The following is a 24,583-nucleotide window of genomic DNA, read 5'->3' as shown; positions in this document are numbered from 1 at the left end:
TTCACTTCGTTTAAACAGTAAATACGTATTAAGCGTACAAGCTTATTTGTCGTCAATAAACTCTTGAATTTTCTGAAACATTTTTCAACTCATTAACTTTCCACTCTGTTTGTAAGGAAAGATAATGTCAATGTATTTAAATTACAGATGCTTTTTTAATGGATATGATCATTTTGTGATACGGAACTAGATTTATTAACTTCAACGACATCTCAATCCCAGGTATATAAATGTCAGTTTTCTGAACTGATATTTTGATGTGAAACCGTGCATTTATATTGACAGGGGGTGACGACAAAGGTTTCACGGAAAATTTATGGCAATGTAATTTTTGGTTCCAGAGGATTTTTGCACTCGGTGATGTTGCTTTGAGCTATTCAAAATGATGCCTACCTCGGAAAATAAACTGTGAATGTTTATTTCAATAAGCTATTATAGTTAAATCTAAGGATTCAAAAGTAGAAACACACTTTAATTTATAGTTCATAATCCTTAGGTAGACGACAATTTCATTAAAAACAAAGTAAAAGATAATGCCAAAAAAGAACATCTTGTAAACTTAAATAAAAGTTACAAAGCAAAACAATTGAAAGTGTAATATTTACATTTTAATCGTCTTGTTTTCTAAATTTGATGTTGAGTTTACAACATTTTCGGATATAACCTTTTCGGATTATACTTTGTATTTATAATTCACGACATAACAATAAAATTACGTGGAAATATTAGTTGCATTACACACATGGATAGTAATGGATTGCGATTTACGTAACATCAAAATAAAATGTAGTGTTTTACCTTTTAGAAAGTCGTATGGATAATTTTGAGCAAGCGCCTTGCATAAGGATGTTTCTGTACCGGTTGGCTCTGTGAAAGTTTTAAAGAAAAGCTCAACTCATTCTTCTGGATATTTGCAGTAGATCACGTGAAGACAAACATCATGTACTATGAGTGGCTGTTGTTTGATTCGTTGTTTGTTTTCGAGTGACGTCACAGCGGTACACAAACATGGTAGCCTTGACGTCATTTAATAGTTGGCTCGTTAAAACACCATCACGTCTCTCGCGTTTCATTCTATATGATTGTAGCTAACTTATTCTTATCAATACTTTGATATGTGATTTTCAATCTTGAATGTTATGAGTGATAAGAGATTTACTCCGTTAAGATGAGAGTTGTTACAAAGTCAACACACGCAAAAATAGAATCTAATTTGATTCGCAAAAAGATACACGTGACGGACGATGACGCAAGGACTCACGTCTGGTTACCAAGGAAACTAACTACCATGCAATAAGGTAACTTTATTTCACGAGATGATGTTGAAATCCACGCCTCTAAAATATGATTCAAACACGTGACTAATATATACTTTGAAAATGTCATTGTTTGGGAGTGATTTTAAAAAGATGGAAAAACGAATGATTTTGCAATTTGGCTTCTCTAAAAAGTCTTCAGTTCAATAGTTTCATTTCACACGACAAACCTGTCGGAGAAGAGAAGTGTCGTTGCCGCATATTTTAGCAACTAAAAAATAAGATAAAATGAGATACATGAAATATCATAGTCATGGCACGACATATACTTTCGTAAATAAATTAGAACAACAAAATTTTTAACATTTTTTAATCGATATAACTCGCTAGAATTGCTGAGATGTGTATTTTTAATGTTTACTAAGTAAGCTTTGTCACCACTACGGTGCACAATGTCATCGCTTGCGTAAACCTTTTGAAAATATTAGAGATTAATAAGTTAGCAGATCAGTAACTCCGTTGATCAGTAACTCCGAGTACATAATGTACATTGGAAAATAGGAGAAATTAGGAAAATCCTTAAAAAATCTATTTGACGTTTTGACAGCTAACTGTTTAAACGTTAACTTATTTCGGCGCTAAAGACGTCCTTAACAAGCTACAATTTAAACTTCGCTTACGAGAGAAATCATTAAATGTTCATTATGAAGAACAACCTGATTTTTCACATCCGAGTCAAAGAGCAAGCTTTTCCACAAGCCCTGAAAATCCTCTAAAAATGATGAATTAATTGTATTAGTTGCTAATACTTATAACTCGTGAAAGCGAAAAGACCTGGGACTGAAGTGAGTTGACCACCTGCAGGCAAAATTTACCCACCTGTAGGCAAAAGCCAGTTGTCTGGAGCAGATATATCATCCTCAAGTTCTTCATATCCATGCCCCCCATCATGAAGTTGATAGACATGATACTTTAGCATAACTTTTTTCAAATCAATTATCTGTTAAAAGAATTATGAAGGTTTGACAGAAATATGTACTTCATGTAAATCTTCATTATCAAACTACCGTAAATGCTCGAATAAGCGCCCAGCTTCCAATAAGCGCCCCGCTTCGAATTAGCGCCCCCTAGGACTCAAATTTTGAAATAAGCGCCCCCTCGAGAAAAGACGGGTTTTGCTAAGCGTCCTCTCAAATAAGCGCCCCCACCCCCACCCTTCCCCCGATAAAAGATGAACTTCGGTACTCAGTTCGATACACAGTATTTTTAATTTTTTACATCGGTAACGGACATTCGTTAGAACTCAAAATCAATGTTCTTCAGAGGTTTGCTTCTCATTTGCTTGATTTCAATATCCATGTGGGCACATAGGAGCTTTACTTTATCAAGTTCCTCGTTAAACTTTGCTCCCAGTCGCCGGCTTCGTGTTACTGCTTTAAAGTTCCTGGAACAACTAGGCCGTTTTCAAGTTTTCTTTTCCAGTTACTTTTACCTCCACCGCATTATCCTCATGAGCTCGTAAAATGTAAACACGAGGAAGGAAAGTTCAATGGGCGCATGTCCAACCAGCTTGCCACTGTCTTGAATAAATGTTCCAATCGCATATTCATCGTGCTCTTTAGCCTCCTTTCGATCGTCTTTCCGACACACTAGCCGTTCTCCAAGCTGTGGTGACCATTCAGCTTTATAAACATGGTGTCCTCTTATCACAGACGCAAATTCTATTTCGTAAACCATTTGCCAAGTAAAGGTATAGCTTGAACGCGCCATGTTGTAAACAGCAGATGAATGTCACACACGTGTTTGGTAGCACGTGATACAATGTGATCTTCTCATGGGAGGTCTTTTCCGGCCTTCTCGCATTACAGCATGCTTACCTTTGACATCATGGACGAAAGTATAACTCTAGCATCTACATCGCACGCAGGATTGAAGAACTCTTCTTATTCTAACGAATTTAAACTTAAGGCTGTTCAATTTGCCGAAGAGTGTAACAGTAACCGAAAAGCCGCAGCAAAGTTTGGTGTCGACCGCAAGAGAGTAAGAGAATGGCGACAAAAGAAAAGCAAATTGGAAGATACTAGCAGCAAGAGAAAGCGGCTTGAAGGAGGCGGACGAAAGCCATTCGATGAAGACCTAGAAGAAGCATTATTACAGTGGGTACATGAGCGCCGTTCCAATGGCCTTCGTGTTTCCAGAAAAATGATCGCAAGCAAAGCAAAATTTTTCGATAACGAGAAATGCAAAGAGAAGGAAATGCCACCATCGTTTCTTGCCAGTTCCGGTTGGTTACAGCGGTTCATGTCAAGACATGGTTTGGCAATCAGACGCAAAACCACTGAATCACAAAAGGACCCGAGAAAGTGATAGACAAACTCATAGCGTATGTTTTGCAGATTCGCCGGCAACGTAAAAATCGCTTACCAAGACAGGGATATCATTGCAATGGATGAGACAGCAGTATGGCAAGATATGGTATCCAATACCACGGTCGACAACATTGGCGAAAGCACAATTCGATTGAAAACAACTGGCCATGAAAAACGAAGGTTTCAGTGTGTTTGACTGCAAAGGAGACGGTACCAAACTAAAGCCGTTCATCGTTTTCCAGGTGCCAAGAGAGTCGAAAGCACTGAATGAGGAATTCAGAACAAAGTGTGTCGTAGCGTCCTCGATTAATGGATGGATGAATGAAGAACTAACCGTTTCTTGGGTTAAAAGTGTCTTGGGCCAGTTTTCGTTCACCAGACGGATGCTGGCTTGGGATTCTTTTAGATGCCACGTCTTAGACAGCGTTAAACAAGAGCTCAATCGCGCAAAGATAGATCCTGTAATTATACCTGGGGTGTACGAAATATATCCAAGCGCCTGATGTATCGTGGAACAAACCATTCAAAGCCAAAGTGACTGAGAGATATGACGAGTGGATGGCAAATGGTCAACACACGTTTACTGCAGCAGGGAACATGCGAGCTCCTCCTAGGCGAGAGATTGTCCAGTGGATCATTGAAGCATGGAATGATCTGGATAAGGACATTATTGTTAACTCCTTCAAGTGCTGTGCGCTGACACTTGCTGTCGACGGTTCTCAAGATGAGCTGATACACTGCTTAAAGCCGAGTCAACCTTGTCATTCTGGCCTGGCACAACTGAAGGCAGTTCAGCAGCAACTTCAGCAAACACTGGAGAATGATCCTTTTCAGGATATCACGCTATCAGATGTTGAAGATGCTGCTCCTGTGTCAACATTGCTTGATGACAGCGATACAGAAATTGAGATTGATTAAGGATCAAATGGTTAGCGAAAGACGCGATATAGCATAAACAATGTCAGTACTATTTTCATTGTGTGTTAAATTGAAGACAACCGCTGAACATTAACGGCAGGCTTTCTTTATATATACAAAACATTTCACGATGTTAAACGCATTGTACAATACACATGCCCTTTTAACGGGCACCAGGAAATCGCTTGGAGAACATTTCAAGTTTCACAAAATGTTAATGTTGCTTTCTAGAATGTTAACGTTTTCAAAATTTTCATACTTATGTTACAGTTAAGGTCACAAGAAATAAAAATACCAGTGTCATTTTCACGTCAAAAGTCCGAAAATGAAATAAGCGCCCCCCTTCCAATAAGCGCCCCCCTTCGAATTAGCGCCCCCTCTCGCCTCCAAAATTAAATAAGCGCCCGGGCGCTTATTCGAGCATTACGGTAAGTCAATCCTCTAAGAGTTCTTGCATTTTCTTTTCCGTGGGGGTTCAACAAAAAGGGATGTGTGACATACCAGGGGGGTGTGAACAACCTACTCTCACACATGCGAAAGTAAATATTGTCTGATCATAGGGTCAATAACCCTGCCATATGTTGAAAAATTATCTGTGTCATACACAATAGTTATGCTCTTGACATGTTCCATTAAAAAAGGATCAACAAATTCTACGAAACATGAGTCGCCATGAATTGTTTTCATGTTGATAAGAAAGTCTTTGACAAGCTTTATAATTCTATACTCTGGGATAGTGCTAAAATAAAGTGGTAAATACTATTAAGATGTTAATGCTTATTATCAAATTGAATAAATGGTTTTGTTCACGTTTTGACAGCACAGTGGTATTTGAAGAAGTGAGTCTGTTGAAGCACAACATATGACCAGTGACGTCAATCTAGTAACATATTAAAATTATTCAAGTTTCTTTACAAAACAAAAACATGATTTGTTCATTACCTAGTTTCACCTGTAGCATGGTTTCACTAACACAGACTCACTCAACTAGATTATTACATGAAATGCAATTCAATATCCTTCTGCATACAGTCCTTTGTTCATATTATGAACTAACCTTTCTTTGCATTCATTTACTTCGACGTTTAAGAATGGCTGACTTGGTAAAGGCAGTGCTTCAGAAAGTTCTTGAACTTTATCCATTTTAACGATATTGCTTTAGTTAGAGATGTTATACAAAGATTATTCACAATATTGGCTGTGTAGGAAAAAACTTAAATATCTTTGCTATGTAGAAATAAAAAATAAATATCGTTTCAATTTCCCGCTATGAAACTCAAAGTCAGACTCAGGCATAACAATAACATATATATCTATTACCTTGTTTCAGCTTTCAAAAAAAACTTTATATGTTCTTTAAAATATTATTTGTCTTTCACTCTTTTACAACAGATATGTGGAGAGAAATATTCTTGCGGAGAACGAATGCTTGTGAGGTTTAAAAATTAAAAATTGTTATGTTGTTTTCTTGGAAGACGATATATAACTTTTACATGAAGTAGTTAACATGATAACGATGGTCAAATGTGGTCTTATTTCTAAGGAAATTTCTCAGAAAAGAATGGCCTATTTGAAGGAAATTTCTGGAAATTTCTCAAAATTAATTGTTTGGACAAATTCTTGGGCAATTCTTAAATTTTACAAATTTATATACACGCTTTTAATCGTGCTTGTTTTACAATATTTACAGTTGAGTCATTTTGGAAAACTGTATAAAACAAGATGAAGCATATGAAGTAAGAGCAGAAGACTTTGTTACAACGATTCCGTCATTGTAGCAAACATATCCTAGAGCTTAATCTGAGGGGTGATGGCTCACCTGTATCACCATAGGATGCTTCTTGACATACGGTACACTGATAATACGTCAATCATCCCCAAAATAACTGAATAAAACCAACGTAATCCCTTCTCGTATAGAACGTCCTGTTCAAATCCAGCCAATTCAACTGTCTGAACAAAGCAATAATTTTTTTCATGAACTGTTTGAATAGAATATATCTATTTTTGAATGTTGTGTCAAGTGTCAATAAAGTGTTAAAGAAAAACAATAAGCAAAAGTTGGAACATTAACGTCTACGTAATCACAAGCATAAGCAACGAGCGTGCTTATGACTCTCTCGAGGGTTTACAGAAAAAACATCAAAATCATATTCTTCTTTTCAATATTTTATACTTCTTTCAGCTTAGGAAACAACATAAAAATAACACCACGCTTTTATGGGCAAATTTATTCCTAAAGCTCCTCCCACCCACTCAAAAGAGCAGTTACACCATTACACAGGCTTAAGGAAATGTGTTAGGCATTAGCTGAAAGAAGAACACAAAAGAACAAGAGAAAAACGAAAGAAGATTTCCATGTCTTTCTGTGTAAACTCTGAAGAGAAAAAAAATAAAGTTTTATCGTTTATGCTTATTCTATTCGTATGTACCATGCATTCAATTTTGTTTTCTCATGAGACCTAAAAGACCAGGAAAACGGAAATTCTTTTGAATATTGTTTTGTTTATGCTCATGTTGATTCTAATCCTTCATTTATTCTGTCTTGTTTCACAATTAATAATCACTTTTGCTTGTGCTGTAAGACTAGTATGACCAAAGACAGCACCAAAGCACCTTCTCGTTGTGTAACTTTGCCATTGGAAGTTGAAAAGAAGAAAATCATTTTTCTATGACAGCCACAGGCTAAGTAACTCAATTTTAAAACAAATAATTTAAAAGTGTACACGGTTAAGAATCACTGACGATAATAAGAAAAGATGGCAATGAAGTGAACGCAAGAGCCAGGGTGTCACAATAATTTATGATGCTGAACATACTAAATTATTTGATCAGAGAAACCATGTTAAAGTACTAAGAAGTAACCAAAGTGATTAGTGATTTATTAACGAACATAATAAGTTCATGGTGCGATGATTTCCGATACTGAAAAATCAATTCATTTCTCTCGTATTCTATATTTCTAGACAACAAAGTTGACTTCAAGATGTTGCTAACGGAAGAAACAGATCATCCTTCGACCCAAAAACATCCTTCTTCATTGTCCATATCAATAATTCGACCGACCAACAGAGAGCTAGCTTATGTTTGATTATTGCCTAGTTCTGACACGTGCTTGATTTGGTAATAACTGGGGGATTTGGTAGTAAAGAGATGTGCTGTACTTGTGCAACAACTGACTGGCGCTTCTATATACCATGGAGTAATTTTGTAGATGTTAGCACAAATCAGTTAACATGCTTTAGAGCATGTTAATATAAGAGTGCTTCTTGCGCTCATATCTTGTGTAAAATTAAAACAAAATCTAATTTACATTAAATCAATCATCATGGTTGAAAAGAAATTGCAATACGCTGGCAGAGTATTGCAAAAATCTTTAAACTCAACATCTATGCGAAATGATTATCACGAGGCAGTCAGACTAGCCGTCTACTTTGAATATTTAATGGTTTATTTGTGCCTATGATTGCACTGTTATAATATTGAGGGATGTTATAACAGTGTCTACAAAGCAATAAAAAATTTAACTTCCGGTGATGTTCTAATGTTTGGTAAATGATTTAGCCAAAATAGCTATTTTGTATGATTGTATAGAACTATTGCAATCATAAAGATAATTCCTCGGGAGGAAACTGTTTCAAATTTTCGAATCCAACTTGAGGGCTCGTCATGAATGCTCGTCTGTCCATTATGTTCAATGGAGATGATTGACTTCGTTTGAAAAATCTGACAGTAACTTTTGTGCCATAAAAGTAAACCTTTCCTGTAAATGTTTGCAGTTTACAGCTGTTTTCTGGAAATCATCGTAAAGTACCAGTTTTGATAGAAATTTCGACAGATCGTCTGCAAACACTGGTTTTTGAAAATTTATATGCTCCTACAGTTCGTCATGATTGTATTTTAACATTATTCTTACAGTTATTCATGGCACTGAACGATGAAGATTGAGACTGCGGTATGTGTTTGTTTGTCAGTTGTTTGCTTGTTTGCTTCATCATACTGCAACTTTTTCCTCAGTATTTTCAGATGCAGAGGTCGATAAGATCAAGAATAGCAGAACAGAGATGTAAGCATGTATTTGTTTGTATCGTTCATCAAATCTTCTTTGCTTCAATTTCTTTCAGAACCACATTGCCGTAACCTGTCATTGTCAAGCAACGCTTCTGCAGTAAGTTAAACCAATATTTATTACTTATTTTTGGAGAAGATATTAAAATTTAAAGAAGGCATGTTTCGAGAAGACAAAATTTTCGACTTCCATTCTTCGGTGTTTGCAGATGATCATAAACATGCACAAAAACACAAAACATGCACATAAAAGATTTTTACAATATTCTAACTAAACTAGAGAGTTCCCTCGCTCTCTAATTTAGTGAAAATTTCAAAAGAAATTCAAGTATTCCAAAGAGACTTCTGCCACCTATTTTGAAATAACTTGCACAAAATTTCAAGCAGCGTACACTTGATATTCTCATAGAAATTTTTGTAATTAAAATAAGATCATACGTATGTAATATAAAATTTGACTAAATCAAAACAATTTTTCAAATGATAGCCAAGTATTCAAACTTCGATGTAAACTAATAGAATTTGTATGAATACAATTCATAAGAACTTACTGTTTGTTCATTCTTGGAGGAAGATTGGGTGGTTGGAAATGGCATTAATTTTTTGGGAAACGGATGTTTTATATGGACCGTTTACATTCTATATAATAAGTCGTTCATGTTTTGATTGACGTTGTCAGTCAGTGAATTGTAAGTCAAGATGTATCAACTATGAAATACAACCGGAAATCCTTATATATATGTGTCTCTATGTATTGTGTTCAAGAGTAAAACAATCTTCCTTATTATATTACATTTACCATTCACTATGGTATTTGCTATCTTTAGAACTATGTATTATTTCTTTCTCTACAATGTTGTCGCTTTTACAGGAGTAAAAGCACGAAAATATTTATATGACATGAACAAACTTGCTTGATGACAACTTTGCTCAGTCAAATACTTATTATCTATCAATTACGTATTTACAGAAGTCTTGATTTGAACTACATTTATGCGTTTATTTGCTAAACCTAGTCTTCCCCAATGTTGTTTTCTTCTTATTTCAGACATCCTAATGTAATTATATTGACAACATCGAACATAACTAGAGCCATAGACGTTGCGTTCGTGGACAGGTTGAAAAATATGTTTGTGACTCGAAGTTTTTAATTCACTTTCTCATCTAACTTCGCTATTTGTTCGCCCACAGAGCCGACATCAAACAGTATATTGGTCCGCCATCAGCCAAAGCTATTTACAAAATTTACCATTTGTTTGTATGTAACTTATGTCTTCTTGTGCACGTGATCAACGAAATGGCTGCCGGTCAATTATGTTTTCTGGCCAAAGGAACGCCGAAATGGCTTACCGCAACCTGTCATCATATACAATATAAAACAACAATTTGCCTCGTGAAGTATATCCCCTCTTCTCAGTACTTTGTACCTTTACGTCTACTGCTTTATTTCCATACCACAATATAGTCGTTTGTGCAAGTTATACAAACATCTTGCTTAAATAGAGAGGTGTGCAGCTATATAGAAATTGATTGCAAACGATTGCATTGTAGATAATTTTTTAATAATCAAAATTAATGTTCACCGTTTCATCACAGACCAGTATCATATCACCAGCCACTCAAATTTTGGATTTAAGGTACAACTGAAAAATACACGAAATTTTATTTTGACGAAAATTGACGGTGTTTGTTAGAAATTTTTTGTTCACTTCTATGTTGATGACATGGTTTCTTTTCGATGTACAACTTTTTCCCTATTTTCCATTGTAGCTTTGTCGACAACGATGTAACACACTGTAGTCTTGAATTAAAGAAGATAGCCGAGTAAGTGAAGTAGATGTTTGTAGATGTAGATCGTCGAGGTTAGTGGTGTCCTGCGAAGGACTGTTGATGTTGATGTTGACTGACTTCTTAACAACCTTAGCGGTAGTCATCTTTAGAGTCAGCATCAACAACAACAGTTCTTTTCAGGACTTTACTAACCTGGACGATCTACATCTACAAACATGTAACGATACTCCCATGTTCAAACCTTTCACTTTAAAGTAAAGTGATGTCACAGAGTAAAATAAACATTTCTTGTCTTAGTTTATGGTAAATATTATGTCACCCAGTCTTCATGTTTTCAAGTTAGTATTCTTCTCGTTTTACAAAGAAAACGAAACTACGCCGGGGATTTTCAGAAGTTGTCTGAACCCTGGCAGTATGTTCTAGTTTCTTTTATGAGAAGAATTCTTGTAAAAAAAGACAAATTTTGAAAGGAAAAAACCCCGTTTTCGGTCCATGCTTCCCGATACCTCTTAAGCGTAAGGCACTAAAACGCGGCATGTTAACGTTTCGGTAGCAGATTTCGGTCCCTCCACGCTATCCTACTTGGGAGATGCAATAGCAAGCTTCCGCCCATCAGACCCCGAGATCACCTGCGATAGGTTTTGCTCGGGGTTAGGGTTAGGGTTAAGGTTAGGGTTAGGGTTAGGGTTAGGGTTAGGGTTAGGGTTATGTTAAGGTTTGAACATGGGATACTTTTTATACATTCATAGAAATCTTTTGGATATGCTTTGTTGAAGATTAAGATTTTTTTATTGCTCAATTTAAGTCAATTTGGTAAGATAGATCACAAAGTTTGCTAATTTATATTGGTACTTTGAGACTCCTTACATGACGTTTCCCCAACACACCCGAGGTCAAATGCAGCAATGTGTATAGTTCGTTATTGAGGAAAATGTGTAGATTATTTTAAATAGCGAAGGATATTTATACGATATAGTTAATTGCAACTGTTTAATTTCAACGTATGTTTACATTAAATTACATCCTTAAGCCAACTTTACTAATATTGATCGCTATTTTCATGTTATACATCTATAATCATCTTGTTAAAGATTTGAATCTCTGCTGCGATAATACAGGTTTGTACTGCTATCTCATCTTTGTTTGTTTCCTATCTGATAGCATGTCAACTCCAGGGACCAGATTTTTATCGAGATTTATATGACATTAGAGATTGTCGTACGTCAGTCTAATATCTTGAGCATGAACGATATGTTGTTGAAGATAAGTTTACATATACTCTAGCGTAGTGTCTTCATCAGGAGTGATCGAATGTTGAAACTTGAGTAACAATATGCTCCAGTCTTATGATTTGTCAGGAGTGATCTTTTATTGAAAGTTTCGCTAATGTTATTTAACCATGTTATCTAAAACTTTATCCTCCATATGCATGTGAAACATGTTTTACAAATGCATGTGAAACTCGTCAACACTTTGTTACGGCATTCGTAATATCCGTGACAACGTTAAAATTTTTTATTTTTCTCTACAACTTTATACCTGCATATTGCATGTCATATACAAGCTTTCCTTTGATTTGACGGGAAATGGTTTTTATTCACTCTTACATCTTCTGCCTTTATAATTAGTCGATCTGTATTTCTAAACTAATATTTACAAATGCCCCAAGAGAATCTTTTTATTTTATTGGCTCTCTTCTACAAATACAATACCATGTCCGACTATTTGATTGCACGAATTTTTTAATTTGATCACGTTTTTTGACGTGTGTTTACCATGGGAAAGATGGATTGCTTAAATGTACCTAGTTGTTTAGACTACTTGGATCCATAGTTATCCTGTAATGTATACTCTTGTGAAACACCAATGAGCATACGTAGTGTGTCTTCTATAACCTCTATTCTTGTTCTCCACTTCATCATCTATCCATATTTGTTCTTTTTAGTTCTCAGCTCAACACAACCCTAGTCTGAAGTTCCTAAAACCTTGATCTACCAAGAGAAAGATCTCTGGTGGTAACATGTTAGGTATGGCTAGTGGTTGGTCATCGTCATTGAGCCTTGTGACACCAGTTCAGTATACGTTAATTGTCCTGAAGACGTTGAGGAGGTTGCTAGTAAAGCGTCGCCTAAACCAGAAGTTAGTTTTCATGGTATGCTAACGGATTACGCAAACGTTGTTAGAATAAGTTCACATAAAATGGTTATGGTCTCGTTCCATCGTATTCTGAGAAGGTTTCATGTTCATCCTGTATCTTTCACCAATGTTACAAATACTTAGTTTTTTTATGCTTTTTGAAATTGTCGTTTTTATGACTATTATTTTAGAGCATAGACATTGAAAAATCTTGTGGTAGTACAGATATTTTCAACATTTTTTTGTTGAAAAATTCTCTAGTTTCAATTCTTCGAAATTTCTCATCTTAATTTTCACCTTTACTTTAGAATCCTTTCGATACGAGAAATCGTCGGGATTTGAGGTACTTTATACGATATATATAATTTAAGTTTTGTAGCGTTAATAACTCCCATCTGTTCTTCGTAACTTTGCTATAATTCTATGGATAAATTATGTTTTTATATATAACAGATTATTGATGATCCTACTTCACCTGAAGGTGTTCAGCAAGAACGACGTATGAAGTTACTGTCGTTAATTAATAATATAGCCATTGATAAAGGGTTGGATGGTCTATATTATTAATGTCATGGTTGTTTCAGACCAATTGGAATGAGTATGATCAATGAATTCTCGACTTGTTATTTGCTAATAACTCAAATATATTTATTTTCAAATTTCTTAGCTTAATAAATGTTATCTTTGTAGAAACTATTATAACAAAGTACATAATCCCTTTTCCGTGAAGCCCATGGATGCGTTCGTTCATGATGAAAGAGTCATATTGTATAAGGAGGCTCTCGTTCATCACGTGAGTTATGAGAAAATACGTTGTAAAAAGTACTAAGTAAAAAACATATAAACATGCTTAGTGTTTGTTTAAGTTATAGTTCAAAAAGGCAGAAGTTGTTTGAACCTTTGAAGTATCCTTGGACGCTCTAGTTTTTTTTATGTGAAGAGTTCTTGTAAAGAAAGATAAATTTTGAAAACCAAAGAATCCCGTTTTCGGTCCATGCCTCCCGATACCCCGAGATAGTTGATCACTAGAGCGTCGCATGTTAACTAAGGGAACCACATAATCCTTGTTTGTTTTCCATGAAACATATGAATGGTTTGCAATCAAAGAAATCATCTGGGCATGCGCGGCAACGATGACAATCATCCCAACACTTTCGTACGCCTTTAAATTTTGGTATATATATATAAAGCTAAAACTTCATATGGTAGATGTCAACTAGCAGTGGAAGCTTAGTGCGATATAGTATGCAGTGGCTTAGGCGCCCTCACTTCGGTGGCGACCGCACTCTCCCTGCGTACCCTGAGCAAAGCCTATCGCAGGTGATCTCAGGGTCTGATTTGTGGAAGCTTGCTATTGGCATTTCCCAAGTAGGATAGCGCGGAGGGGCCGAAATCTCCTACCGAAACGTTAACATGCGGCGTTCTAGTGCCTTGCGCTTAAGAAGGTATCGGGAAGCATGGACCGAAAACGGGGTTTTTTGCTTTGGAATTTTATCTTTTTGTTTTCTTCTCATAAAACAAACCAAGCAATGTTTCAATTAACTTCTTATGACCCTGTCTTTTTCTGACACTTATAATTAAAGACAACCTTAAACATGTTTTACAAGAATTTTATCGGTTTATATCTTTCTGATTTAACTCTCCCATTTACTGTTTCTCATGTATCACGAGCAACAAATTCATATGTTTCATGGAAAACAAACAAGGATTATGTGGTTCCCTTAGTTAACATGCGACGCTCTAGTGATCAACTATCTCGGGGTATCGGGAGGCATGGACCGAAAACGGGATTCTTTGGTTTTCAAAATTTGTCTTTCTTTACAAGAACTCTTCACATAAAAAAAACTAGAGCGTCCAAGGATACTTCAAAGCTTCAAACAACTTCTGCCTTTTTGAACTATAACTTAAACAAACACTAAGCATGTTTATATGTTTTTACTTAGTACTTTTACAACGTATTTTTCTCATAACTCTCGTGATGAACGAGAGCCTCCTTATACAATATGACTCTTTCATCATGAACGAACGCATCCATGGGCTTCACGGAAAAAAGGGATTATGTACTTTGTTATAATAGTTTCTACAAAGATAACATTTATTAAGCTAAGAAATTTGAAAATAAATATATTTGAGTTATTAGCAAATAACAAGTCGAGAATTCATTGATCATACTCATTCCAATTGGTCTGAAACAACCATGACATTAATAATTTCGACCATCCAACCCTTTATCAAGGGCTATATTATTAATTAACGACAGTAACTTCATACGTCGTTCTTGCTGAACACCTTCAGGTGAAGTAGGATCATCAATAATCTGTTATATATAAAACATAATTTATCCATAGAATTATAGCAAAGTTACGATGGACAGATGAGAGTTATTAACGCTATAAAACTTAAATTCAATATATCGTATAAAGTACCTCAAATCCCGACGATTTCTCGTATCGAAAGGATTCTAAAGTAAAGGTGAAAATTAAGATGAGAAATTTCGAAGAATTGAAACTAGAGAATTTTTCAACAAAAAAATGTTGAAAATACCTGTACTACCACAAGATTTTTCAATGTCTATGCTCTAAAATAATAGTCATAAAACGACAATTTCAAAAGCATAAAAACTAAGTATTTGTAACATTGGTGAAAGATACAGGATGAACATGAAACCTTCTCAGAATACGATGGAACGAGACCATAACCATTTTATGTGAACTTATTCCTAACAACGTTTGCGTAATCCGTTAGCATACCATGAAAACTAACTTCTGGTTTAGGCGACGCTTTACTAGCAACCTCCTCAACGTCTTCAGGACAATTAACGTATACTGAACTGGTGTCACAAGGCTCAATGACGATGACCAACCACTAGCCATACCTAACATGTTACCACCAGAGATCTTTCTTGGGTAGATCAAGGTTTTAGGAACTTCAGACAAGGGTTGTGTTGAGCTGAGAACTAAAAAAGAACAAATATGGATAGATGATGAAGTGGAGAACAAGAATAGAGGTTATAGAAGACACACTACGTATGCTCATTGGTGTTTCACAAGAGTATACATTACAGGATAACTATGGATCCAAGTAGTCTAAACAACTAGGTACATTTAAGCAATCCATCTTTCCCATGGTAAACACACGTGTCAAAAAAACGTGATCAAATTAAAAAATTCGTGCAATCAAATAGTCGGACATGGTATTGTATTTGTAGAAGAGAGCCAATAAAATAAAAAGATTCTCTTGGGGCATTTGTAAATATTAGTTTAGAAATACAGATCGACTAATTATAAAGGCAGAAGATGTAAGAGTGAATAAAAACCATTTCCCGTCAAATCAAAGGAAAGCTTGTATATGACATGCAATATGCAGGTATAAAGTTGTAGAGAAAATAAAAACATTTTTAACGTTGTCACGGATATTACGAATGCCGTAACAAAGTGTTGACGAGTTTCACATGCATTTGTAAAAACATGTTTCACATGCATATGGAGGATAAAGTTTTTAGATAACATGGTTAAATAACATTAGCGAAACTTTCAATAAAAGATCACTCCTGACAAATCATAAGACTGGAGCATATTGTGACTCAAGTTTCAACATTCGATCACTCCTGATGAAGACACTACGCTAGAGTATATGTAAACTTATCTTTCAACAACATATCGTTCATGCTCAAGATATTAGACTGACGTACGACAATCTCTAATGTCATATAAATCTCGATAAAAAATCTGGTCCCCGGAGTTGACATGCTATCAGATAGGCAACAAACAAAGATGAGATAGCAGTACAAACCTGTATTATCGCAGCAGAGATTCAAATCTTTAACAAGATGATTATAGATGTATAACATGAAAATAGCGATCAATATTAGTAAAGTTGGCTTAACGATGTAATTTAATGTAAACATACGTTGAAATTAAACAGTTGCAATTAACTATATCGTATAAATATCCTTCCCTATTTAAAATAATCTACACATTATCCTCAATAACGAACTATACACATTGCTGCATTTGACCTCGGGTGTGTTGGGGAAACGTCATGTAAGGAGTCTCAAAGTACCAATATAAATTAGCAAACTTTGTGATCTATCTTACCAAATTGACTTAAATTGAGCAATAAAAAATCTTAATCTTCAACAAAGCATATCCAAAAGATTTCTATGAATGTATAAAAAGTATACAATCGTTAAAAAGATCACGCTTGCACGCTTTTTTCTTCACCAACTGAGCAAAGATTCTCTTTTTCTTTGAACTGCTTGTCAACAATCATTGAAAGATTATTCAAAAACTCTTCTGAGGTTATCGTTTGTGCCTATTACGTAGGTTTGAGGGACAATATAAGTACATGCATGTACAACAAAGAACACGGGTGAAGGCTTTAATTCGTATTACTTACTTTCGAATACAGCGCATGTGCAAGGAATGGTAGTTTACGAAGAGTTCGACCACTTAGTTGATAACTTTTTCTAAACAAGAAAATGAGAGAAAGAATACTTCGTAGGTTTATCACAGTGAGACGCTTGACTGCTCCTTGCAAGTTCAAAAGGAGAAGGGCCTCCCAAAGAAACCTAACCAAAAGTCAACCAATATTCGTGATTATTTGAGAGTGGTCCATTACTTGATAACTACTGACTACGATAACAAAGAAAAAACATCTTTACGCCTTAAATGTAGATGTAATACAAAGTTAAATTTTATTTATGTTGCAAGTATTAAGACGGTATATTTTAAACCTCAGTCCTAAATTATTTGAGAACTCATCTGAACATGCACAAACAACTCAACAAACTGTTCGAGTTTACAATCATGGCAATGACAAACAGAACAAGCTTGCATCCTTCTGTGGTTCACTTGGTCACATATTGGGAAATCATAAATTTCAATTATAATGAGAATTTAGTCATTTAACAAATTTTTCATATTCATAGTGATGGCAACAACAAGCTGGACCTATTTTCATCACTTACTGAGTAATTAATCGCTTGGTCACAAAAATATAAGAAGATCATCTGAGCATGCGCAGTACGCTTGGGCATGCGCAGCACGCTCAAGCATGCAAAGTCCACTTGACCAATTGTCCGAGTTGATAGTCATGGAAACGACCAACTACATTTACTAGCATCAATTAGGAGTATATAACTTGCTTATTAACAAACTATTAAAGATATCAACTGAGCATGCGCAGTTAAATTGATTGGCTGCCAATGTTCATGGTCATGGCAACGACCAATTGCATCTACTAGCCCCGATTTTGAAGTAAATAGCATGTTTAGTAACAATTTAATGGAGAAATCATCTGCGCATGCGCTCGAGCATGCGCAGCCCACTCGACTAATTGTTTATAGTCATGGCAACGACTAACTAGATGTACTTGCACTACATCTGGGGCAATTATCCCACTTAATCGCAAATTATCAAAGAAATTATCTGGGCATGCGCAGTTGTGACTTTAATAATACCACAACTTTCGTAAGCCTCTAAATTTTGTATATATAAATATAAATCTATAGCTTCATATAGTAGATGTCAACTAGCAGTGGAAGCTGGGTGCGATATAGTATGCAGTGGCTTAGGGTCCACACTTCGGTGGCGACCGCACTCTCCTGCGTACCCCGAGCAAAGCCTATCGCAGGTGATCTCGGGTCTGATGGGCGGAAGCTTGCTATTGCATCTCCCAAGTAGGATAGCGTGGAGGGGCCGAAATCTGCTACCGAAACGTTAACATGCCGCGTTTTAGTGCCTTACGCTTAAGAAGGTATCGGGAAGCATGGACCGAAAACGGGGTTTTCCTTTCAAAATTTGTCTTTTTTCTTTACAAGAATTCTTCTCATAAAAGAAACTAGAACATACTGCCAGGGTTCAGACAACTTCTGAAAATCCCCCGGGCGTAGTTTCGTTTTCTTTGTAAAACGAGAAGAATACTAACTTGAAAACATGAAGACTGGGTGACATAATATTTACCATAAACTAAGACAAGAAATGTTTATTTTACTCTGTGACATCACTTTACTTTAAAGTGAAAGGTTTGAACATGGGAGTATCGTTACATGTTTGTAGATGTAGATCGTCCAGGTTAGTAAAGTCCTGAAAAGAACTGTTGTTGTTGATGCTGACTCTAAAGATGACTACCGCTAAGGTTGTTAAGAAGTCAGTCAACATCAACATCAACAGTCCTTCGCAGGACACCACTAACCTCGACGATCTACATCTACAAACATCTACTTCACTTACTCGGCTATCTTCTTTAATTCAAGACTACAGTGTGTTACATCGTTGTCGACAAAGCTACAATGGAAAATAGGGAAAAAAAGTTGTACATCGGAAAAGAAAACCATGTCATCAACATAGAAGTGAACAAAAAAATTTCTAACAAACACCGTCAATTTTCGTCAAAATAAAATTTCGTGTATTTTTCAGTTGTACCTTAAATCCAAAATTTGAGTGGCTGGTGATATGATACTGGTCTGTGATGAAACGGTGAACATTAATTTTGATTATTAAAAAATTATCTACAATGCAATCGTTTGCAATCAATTTCTATATAGCTGCACACCTCTCTATTTAAGCAACATGTTTGTATAACTTGCACAAACGACTATATTGTGGTATGGAAATAAAGCAGTAGACGTAAAGGTACAAAGTACTGAGAAGAGGGGATATACTTCACGAGGCAAATTGTTGTTTTATATTGTATATGATGACAGGTTGCGGTAAGCCATTTCGGCGTTCCTTTTGGCCAGAAAACATAATTGACCGGCAGCCATTTCGTTGATCACGTGCACAAGAAGACATAAGTTACATACAAACAAATGGTAAATTTTGTAAATAGCTTTGGCTGATGGCGGACCAATATACTGTTTGATGTCGGCTCTGTGGGCGAACAAATAGCGAAGTTAGATGAGAAAGTGAATTAAAAAACTTTCGAGTCACAAACATATTTTCAACCTGTCCACGAACGCAACGTCTATGGCTCTAGTTATGTTCGATGTTGTCAATATAATTACATTAGGATGTCTGAAATAAGAAGAAAACAACATTGGGGAAGACTAGGTTTAGCAAATAAACGCATAAATGTAGTTCAAATCAAGACTTCTGTAAATACGTAATTGATAGATAATAAGTATTTGACTGAGCAAAGTTGTCATCAAGCAAGTTTGTTCATGTCATATAAATATTTTCGTGCTTTTACTCCTGTAAAAGCGACAACATTGTAGAGAAAGAAATAATACATAGTTCTAAAGATAGCAAATACCATAGTGAATGGTAAATGTAATATAATAAGTTGATAAAGACTGTTGTCTTGGCATTATAAATATCGGTAGATTGTAAATTTTCATTCAGCAGACGTTGACACCTGAGGAGTAGTCTGCCGAAATGCATCGTGTCGTTTAATTTAGAACTATTGGGTTAGTGCTCTTTACTTACAACAGTTCTTGTAAGAACTATCAACTTATTATATTACTTTTACCATTTACTATGGTATTTGCTATCTTTAGAACTATTTTCTACAAAGTCTCTATTTTATTAAATAATACATAACGCAACAACCCTGCCGGCTGGCCTCGCCGTTCATATAACCGAATACAATCTCTTAGTTCACTAAAAAATCCATGAGAACGCAATGTTCGCCGAAATGCATATTCTGCTTATATTTTGCATTTACAGTTTTATATGGTCAATTTGAGTGAGAAATGCATTCACAACACGAATGGCATCTGAAGGTTCTTGTCCGTTCAACGCAGATTTTCTTGCCGATGTTAAACTTTCAACCTTCAGAAGTAAAAGATATGGATAGCAAAGGTATTTTCCTTAAACATTACCGACAAGCGTACATGTGCTTCGGGTATTTTGTGAAACAAGAAACACAAATAGTAAATGATTTCTCATCTATCTGACCATGAGCATTAAGAAAGAAATGTTTAAGCAAAGTTTACCTCGTCGATAAGAACGCAAACTAAAGCTTATTTGTCGTCAATAAACTCTTGAATTTTCTGAAACATTTTCATCATTAACTTTCCACTCTGTTTGTAAGGAAAGATAATGTCAATGTACATTTTAAATTACAGATGCTTTTTAATTGGATATGATCATTTTGTGATACGGAACTAGATTTATTAACTTCAACGACATCTCAATCCCAGGTATATAAATGTCAGTTTTCTGAACTGATATTTTGATGTGAGCCGTGCATTTTATATTGACAGGGGGTGACGACAAAGGTTTCACGGAAAATTTATGGCAATGTAATTTTTGGTTCCAGAGGATTTTCGCACTCGGTGATGTTGCTTTGAGCTATTCAAAATGATGCCTACCTCGGAAAATAAACTGTGAATGTTTATTTCAATAAGCTGGCCATAGTTAAATCTAAGGATTCAAAAGTAGAAACACACTTTAATTTATAGTTCATAATCCTTAGGTAGACGACAATTTCATTAAAAACAAAGTAAAAGATAATGCCAAAAAAGAACATCTTGTAAACTTAAATAAAAGTTACAAAGCAAAACAATTGAAAGTGTAATATTTACATTTTAATCGTCTTGTTTTCTAAATTTGATGTTGAGTTTACAACATTTTCGGATATAACCTTTTTCGGATTATACTTTGTATTTATAATTCACGACATAACAATAAAATTACGTGGCAATATTAGTTGCATTACACACATGGATAGTAATGGATTGCGATTTACGTAACATCAAAATAAAATGTAGTGTTTTTACCTTTTAGAAAGTCGTATGGATAATTTTGAGCAAGCGCCTTGCATAAGGATGTTTCACCAGTACCGGTTGGCTCTGTGAAAGTTTTAAAGAAAAGCTCAACTCATTCTTCTGGATATTTGCAGTAGATCACGTGAAGACAAACATGATGTACTATGAGTGGTAAATGCTGGTGTTTGATTGGCTTCGTTGTTTGTTTTCGAGTGACGTCACAGCGGTACACAAACATGGTAGCCTTGACGTCATTTAATAGTTGGCTCGTTAAAACACCATCACGTCTCTCGCGTTTCATTCTATCTGATTGTAGCTAACTTATTCTTATCAATACTTTGATATGTGATTTTTCAATCTTGAATGTTATGAGTGATAAGAGATTTACTCCGTTAAGATGAGAGTTGTTACAAAGTCAACACACGCAAAAATAGAATCTAATTTGATTCGTAAAAAGATACACGTGACGGACGATGACGCAAGGACTCACGTCTGGTTACCAAGGAAACTAACTTACCATGCAATAAGGTAACTTTATTTCACGAGATGATGTTGAAATCCACGCCTCTAAAATATGATTCAAACACGTGACTAATATATACTTTGAAAATGTCATTGTTTGGGAGTGATTTTAAAAGATGGAAAAACGAACGATTTTGCAATTTGGCTTCTCTAAAAGTCTTCAGTTCAATAGTTTCATTTCACACGACAAACCTGTCGGAGAAGAGAAGTGTCGTTGCCGCATATTTTAGCAACTAAAAAATAAGATAAAATGAGATACATGAAATATCATAGTCATGGCACGACATATACTTTCGTAAATAAATTAGAACAACAAAATTTTTAACATTTTTAATCGATATAACTCGCTAGAATTGCTGAGATGTGTATTTTAATGTTTACTAAGTAAGCTTTGTCACCACTACGGTGCACAATGTCATCGCTTGCGTAAACCTTTTGAAAATATTAGAGATTAATAAGTTAGCAGATCAGTAACTCCGTTGATCAGTAACTCCGAGTACATAATGTACATTGGAAAATAGGAGAAATTAGGAAAATCCTTAAAAAATCTATTTGACGTTTTGACAGCTAACTGTTTAAACGTTAACTTATTTCGGCGCTAAAGACGTCCTTAACAAGCTACAATTTAAACTTCGCTCACGAGAGAAATCATTAAATGTTCATTATGAAGAACAACCTGATTTTTCACATCCGAGTCAAAGAGCAAGCTTTCCCACAAGCCCTGAAAATCCTCTAAAATGATGAATTAATTGTATTAGTTGCTAATACTTATAACTCGTGAAAGCGAAAAGACCTGGGACTGAAGTGAGTTGACCACCTGCAGGCAAAATTTACCCACCTGTAGGCAAAAGCCAGTTGTCTGGAGCAGATATATCATCCTCAAGTTCTTCATATCCATGCCCCCCATCATGAAGTTGATAGACATGATACTTTAGCATAACTTTTTCAAATCAATTATCTGTTAAAAGAATTATGAAGGTTTGACAGAAATATGTACTTCATGTAAATCTTCATTATCAAACTAAGTCAATCCTCTAAGAGTTCTTGCATTTTCTTTTCCGTGGGGTTCAACAAAAAGGGATGTGTGACATACCAGGGGGGTGTGAACAACCTACTCTCACACATGCGAAAGTAAATATTGTCTGATCATAGGGTCAATAACCTTGCCATATGTTGAAAAATTATCTGTGTCATACACAATAGTTATGCTCTTGACATGTTCCATTAAAAAGGATCAACAAATTCTACGAAACATGAGTCGCCATGAATTGTTTTCATGTTGATAAGAAAGTCTTTGACAAGCTTTATAATTCTATACTCTGGGATAGTGCTAAAATAAAGTGGTAAATACTATTAAGATGTTAATGCTTATTATCAAATTGAATAAATGGTTTTGTTCACGTTTTGACAGCACAGTGGTATTTGAAGAAGTGAGTCTGTTGAAGCACAACATATGACCAGTGACGTCAATCTAGTAACATATTAAAATTATTCAAGTTTCTTTACAAAACAAAAACATGATTTGTTCATTACCTAGTTTCACCTGTAGCATGGTTTCACTAACACAGACTCACTCAACTAGATTATTACATGAAATGCAATTCAATATCCTTCTGCATACAGTCCTTTGTTCATATTATGAACTAACCTTTCTTTGCATTCATTTACTTCGACGTTTAAGAATGGCTGACTTGGTAAAGGCAGTGCTTCAGAAAGTTCTTGAACTTTATCCATTTTAACGATATTGCTTTAGTTAGAGATGTTATACAAAAGATTATTCACAATATTGGCTGTGTAGGAAAAAACTTAAATATCTTTGCTATGTAGAAATAAAAAATAAATATCGTTTCAATTTCCCGCTATGAAACTCAAAGTCAGACTCAGGCATAACAATAACATATATATCTATTACCTTGTTTCAGCTTTCAAAAAAAACTTTATATGTTCTTTAAAATATTATTTGTCTTTCACTCTTTTACAACAGATATGTGGAGAGAAATATTCTTGCGGAGAACGAATGCTTGTGAGGTTTAAAATTAAAAATTGTTATGTTGTTTTCTTGGAAGACGATATATAACTTTTACATGAAGTAGTTAACATGATAACGATGGTCAAATGTGGTCTTATTTCTAAGGAAATTTCTCAGAAAAGAATGGCCTATTTGAAGGAAATTTCTGGAAATTTCTCAAAAAATTAATTGTTTGGACAAATTCTTGGGCAATTCTTAAATTTTTACAAATTTATATACACGCTTTTTAATCGTGCTTGTTTTACAATATTTACAGTTGAGTCATTTTGGAAAACTGTATAAAACAAGATGAAGCATATGAAGTAAGAACAGAAGACTTTGTTACAACGATTCCGTCATTGTAGCAAACATATCCTAGAGCTTAATCTGAGGGGTGATGGCTCACCTGTATCACCATAGGATGCTTCTTGACATACGGTACACTGATAATACGTCAATCATCCCCAAAATAACTGAATAAAACCAACGTAATCCCTTCTCGTATAGAACGTCCTGTTCAAATCCAGCCAATCCAACTGTCTGAACAAAGCAATAATTTTTTTCATGAACTGTTTGAATAGAATATATCTATTTTTGAATGTTGTGTCAAGTGTCAATAAAGTGTTAAAGAAAACAATAAGCAAAAGTTGGAACATTAACGTCTACGTAATCACAAGCATAAGCAACGAGCGTGCTTATGACTCTCTCGAGGGTTTACAGAAAAAACATCAAAATCATATTCTTCTTTTCAATATTTTATACTTCTTTCAGCTTAGGAAACAACATAAAAATAACACCACGCTTT

The 24,583-nt window shown here is 35.2% G+C and overlaps 1 protein-coding gene and 2 pseudogenes across 2 annotated transcripts; 1 reads left to right on the top strand and 2 right to left on the bottom strand.

Moving 5' to 3' along the window:
* The window catches only part of LOC124441634, a 31,285-nt pseudogene extending 24,803 nt beyond the window's left edge, over nt 1–6,482 (bottom strand).
* Nucleotides 6,483–9,487: 3,005 nt separating this feature from the next.
* Nucleotides 9,488–10,522, top strand: LOC124443269 (pachytene checkpoint protein 2 homolog). Of its 2 annotated transcripts, XM_046993812.1 has the most exons (4): nt 9,488–9,728; nt 9,803–9,869; nt 10,208–10,248; nt 10,382–10,517. In XM_046993812.1, exons 1-4 carry the CDS (start codon nt 9,637–9,639, stop codon nt 10,437–10,439), a joined length of 258 nt encoding a protein of 85 aa, XP_046849768.1. In that variant the 5' UTR covers nt 9,488–9,636; the 3' UTR covers nt 10,440–10,517. The 2 variants fall into 2 exon arrangements, 1 of the variants encoding a protein (XP_046849768.1); XR_006947569.1 differs by lacking the exon at nt 10,208–10,248 and having other exon boundaries at nt 10,382–10,522.
* Nucleotides 10,523–16,356: 5,834 nt separating this feature from the next.
* On the bottom strand, nt 16,357–24,403 carry LOC124443247 (annotated as a pseudogene).
* Nucleotides 24,404–24,583: the final 180 nt, after the last annotated feature.

This window comes from Xenia sp. Carnegie-2017, unplaced genomic scaffold (assembly GCF_021976095.1).
Source record: "Xenia sp. Carnegie-2017 unplaced genomic scaffold, XeniaSp_v1 HiC_scaffold_20, whole genome shotgun sequence".
In the NCBI taxonomy this organism is placed as follows: domain Eukaryota; kingdom Metazoa; phylum Cnidaria; class Anthozoa; order Malacalcyonacea; family Xeniidae; genus Xenia; species Xenia sp. Carnegie-2017.
The sequence above is the reverse complement of the archived record's forward strand: the minus strand, read 5'-3'. Positions and strand labels throughout refer to the sequence as shown.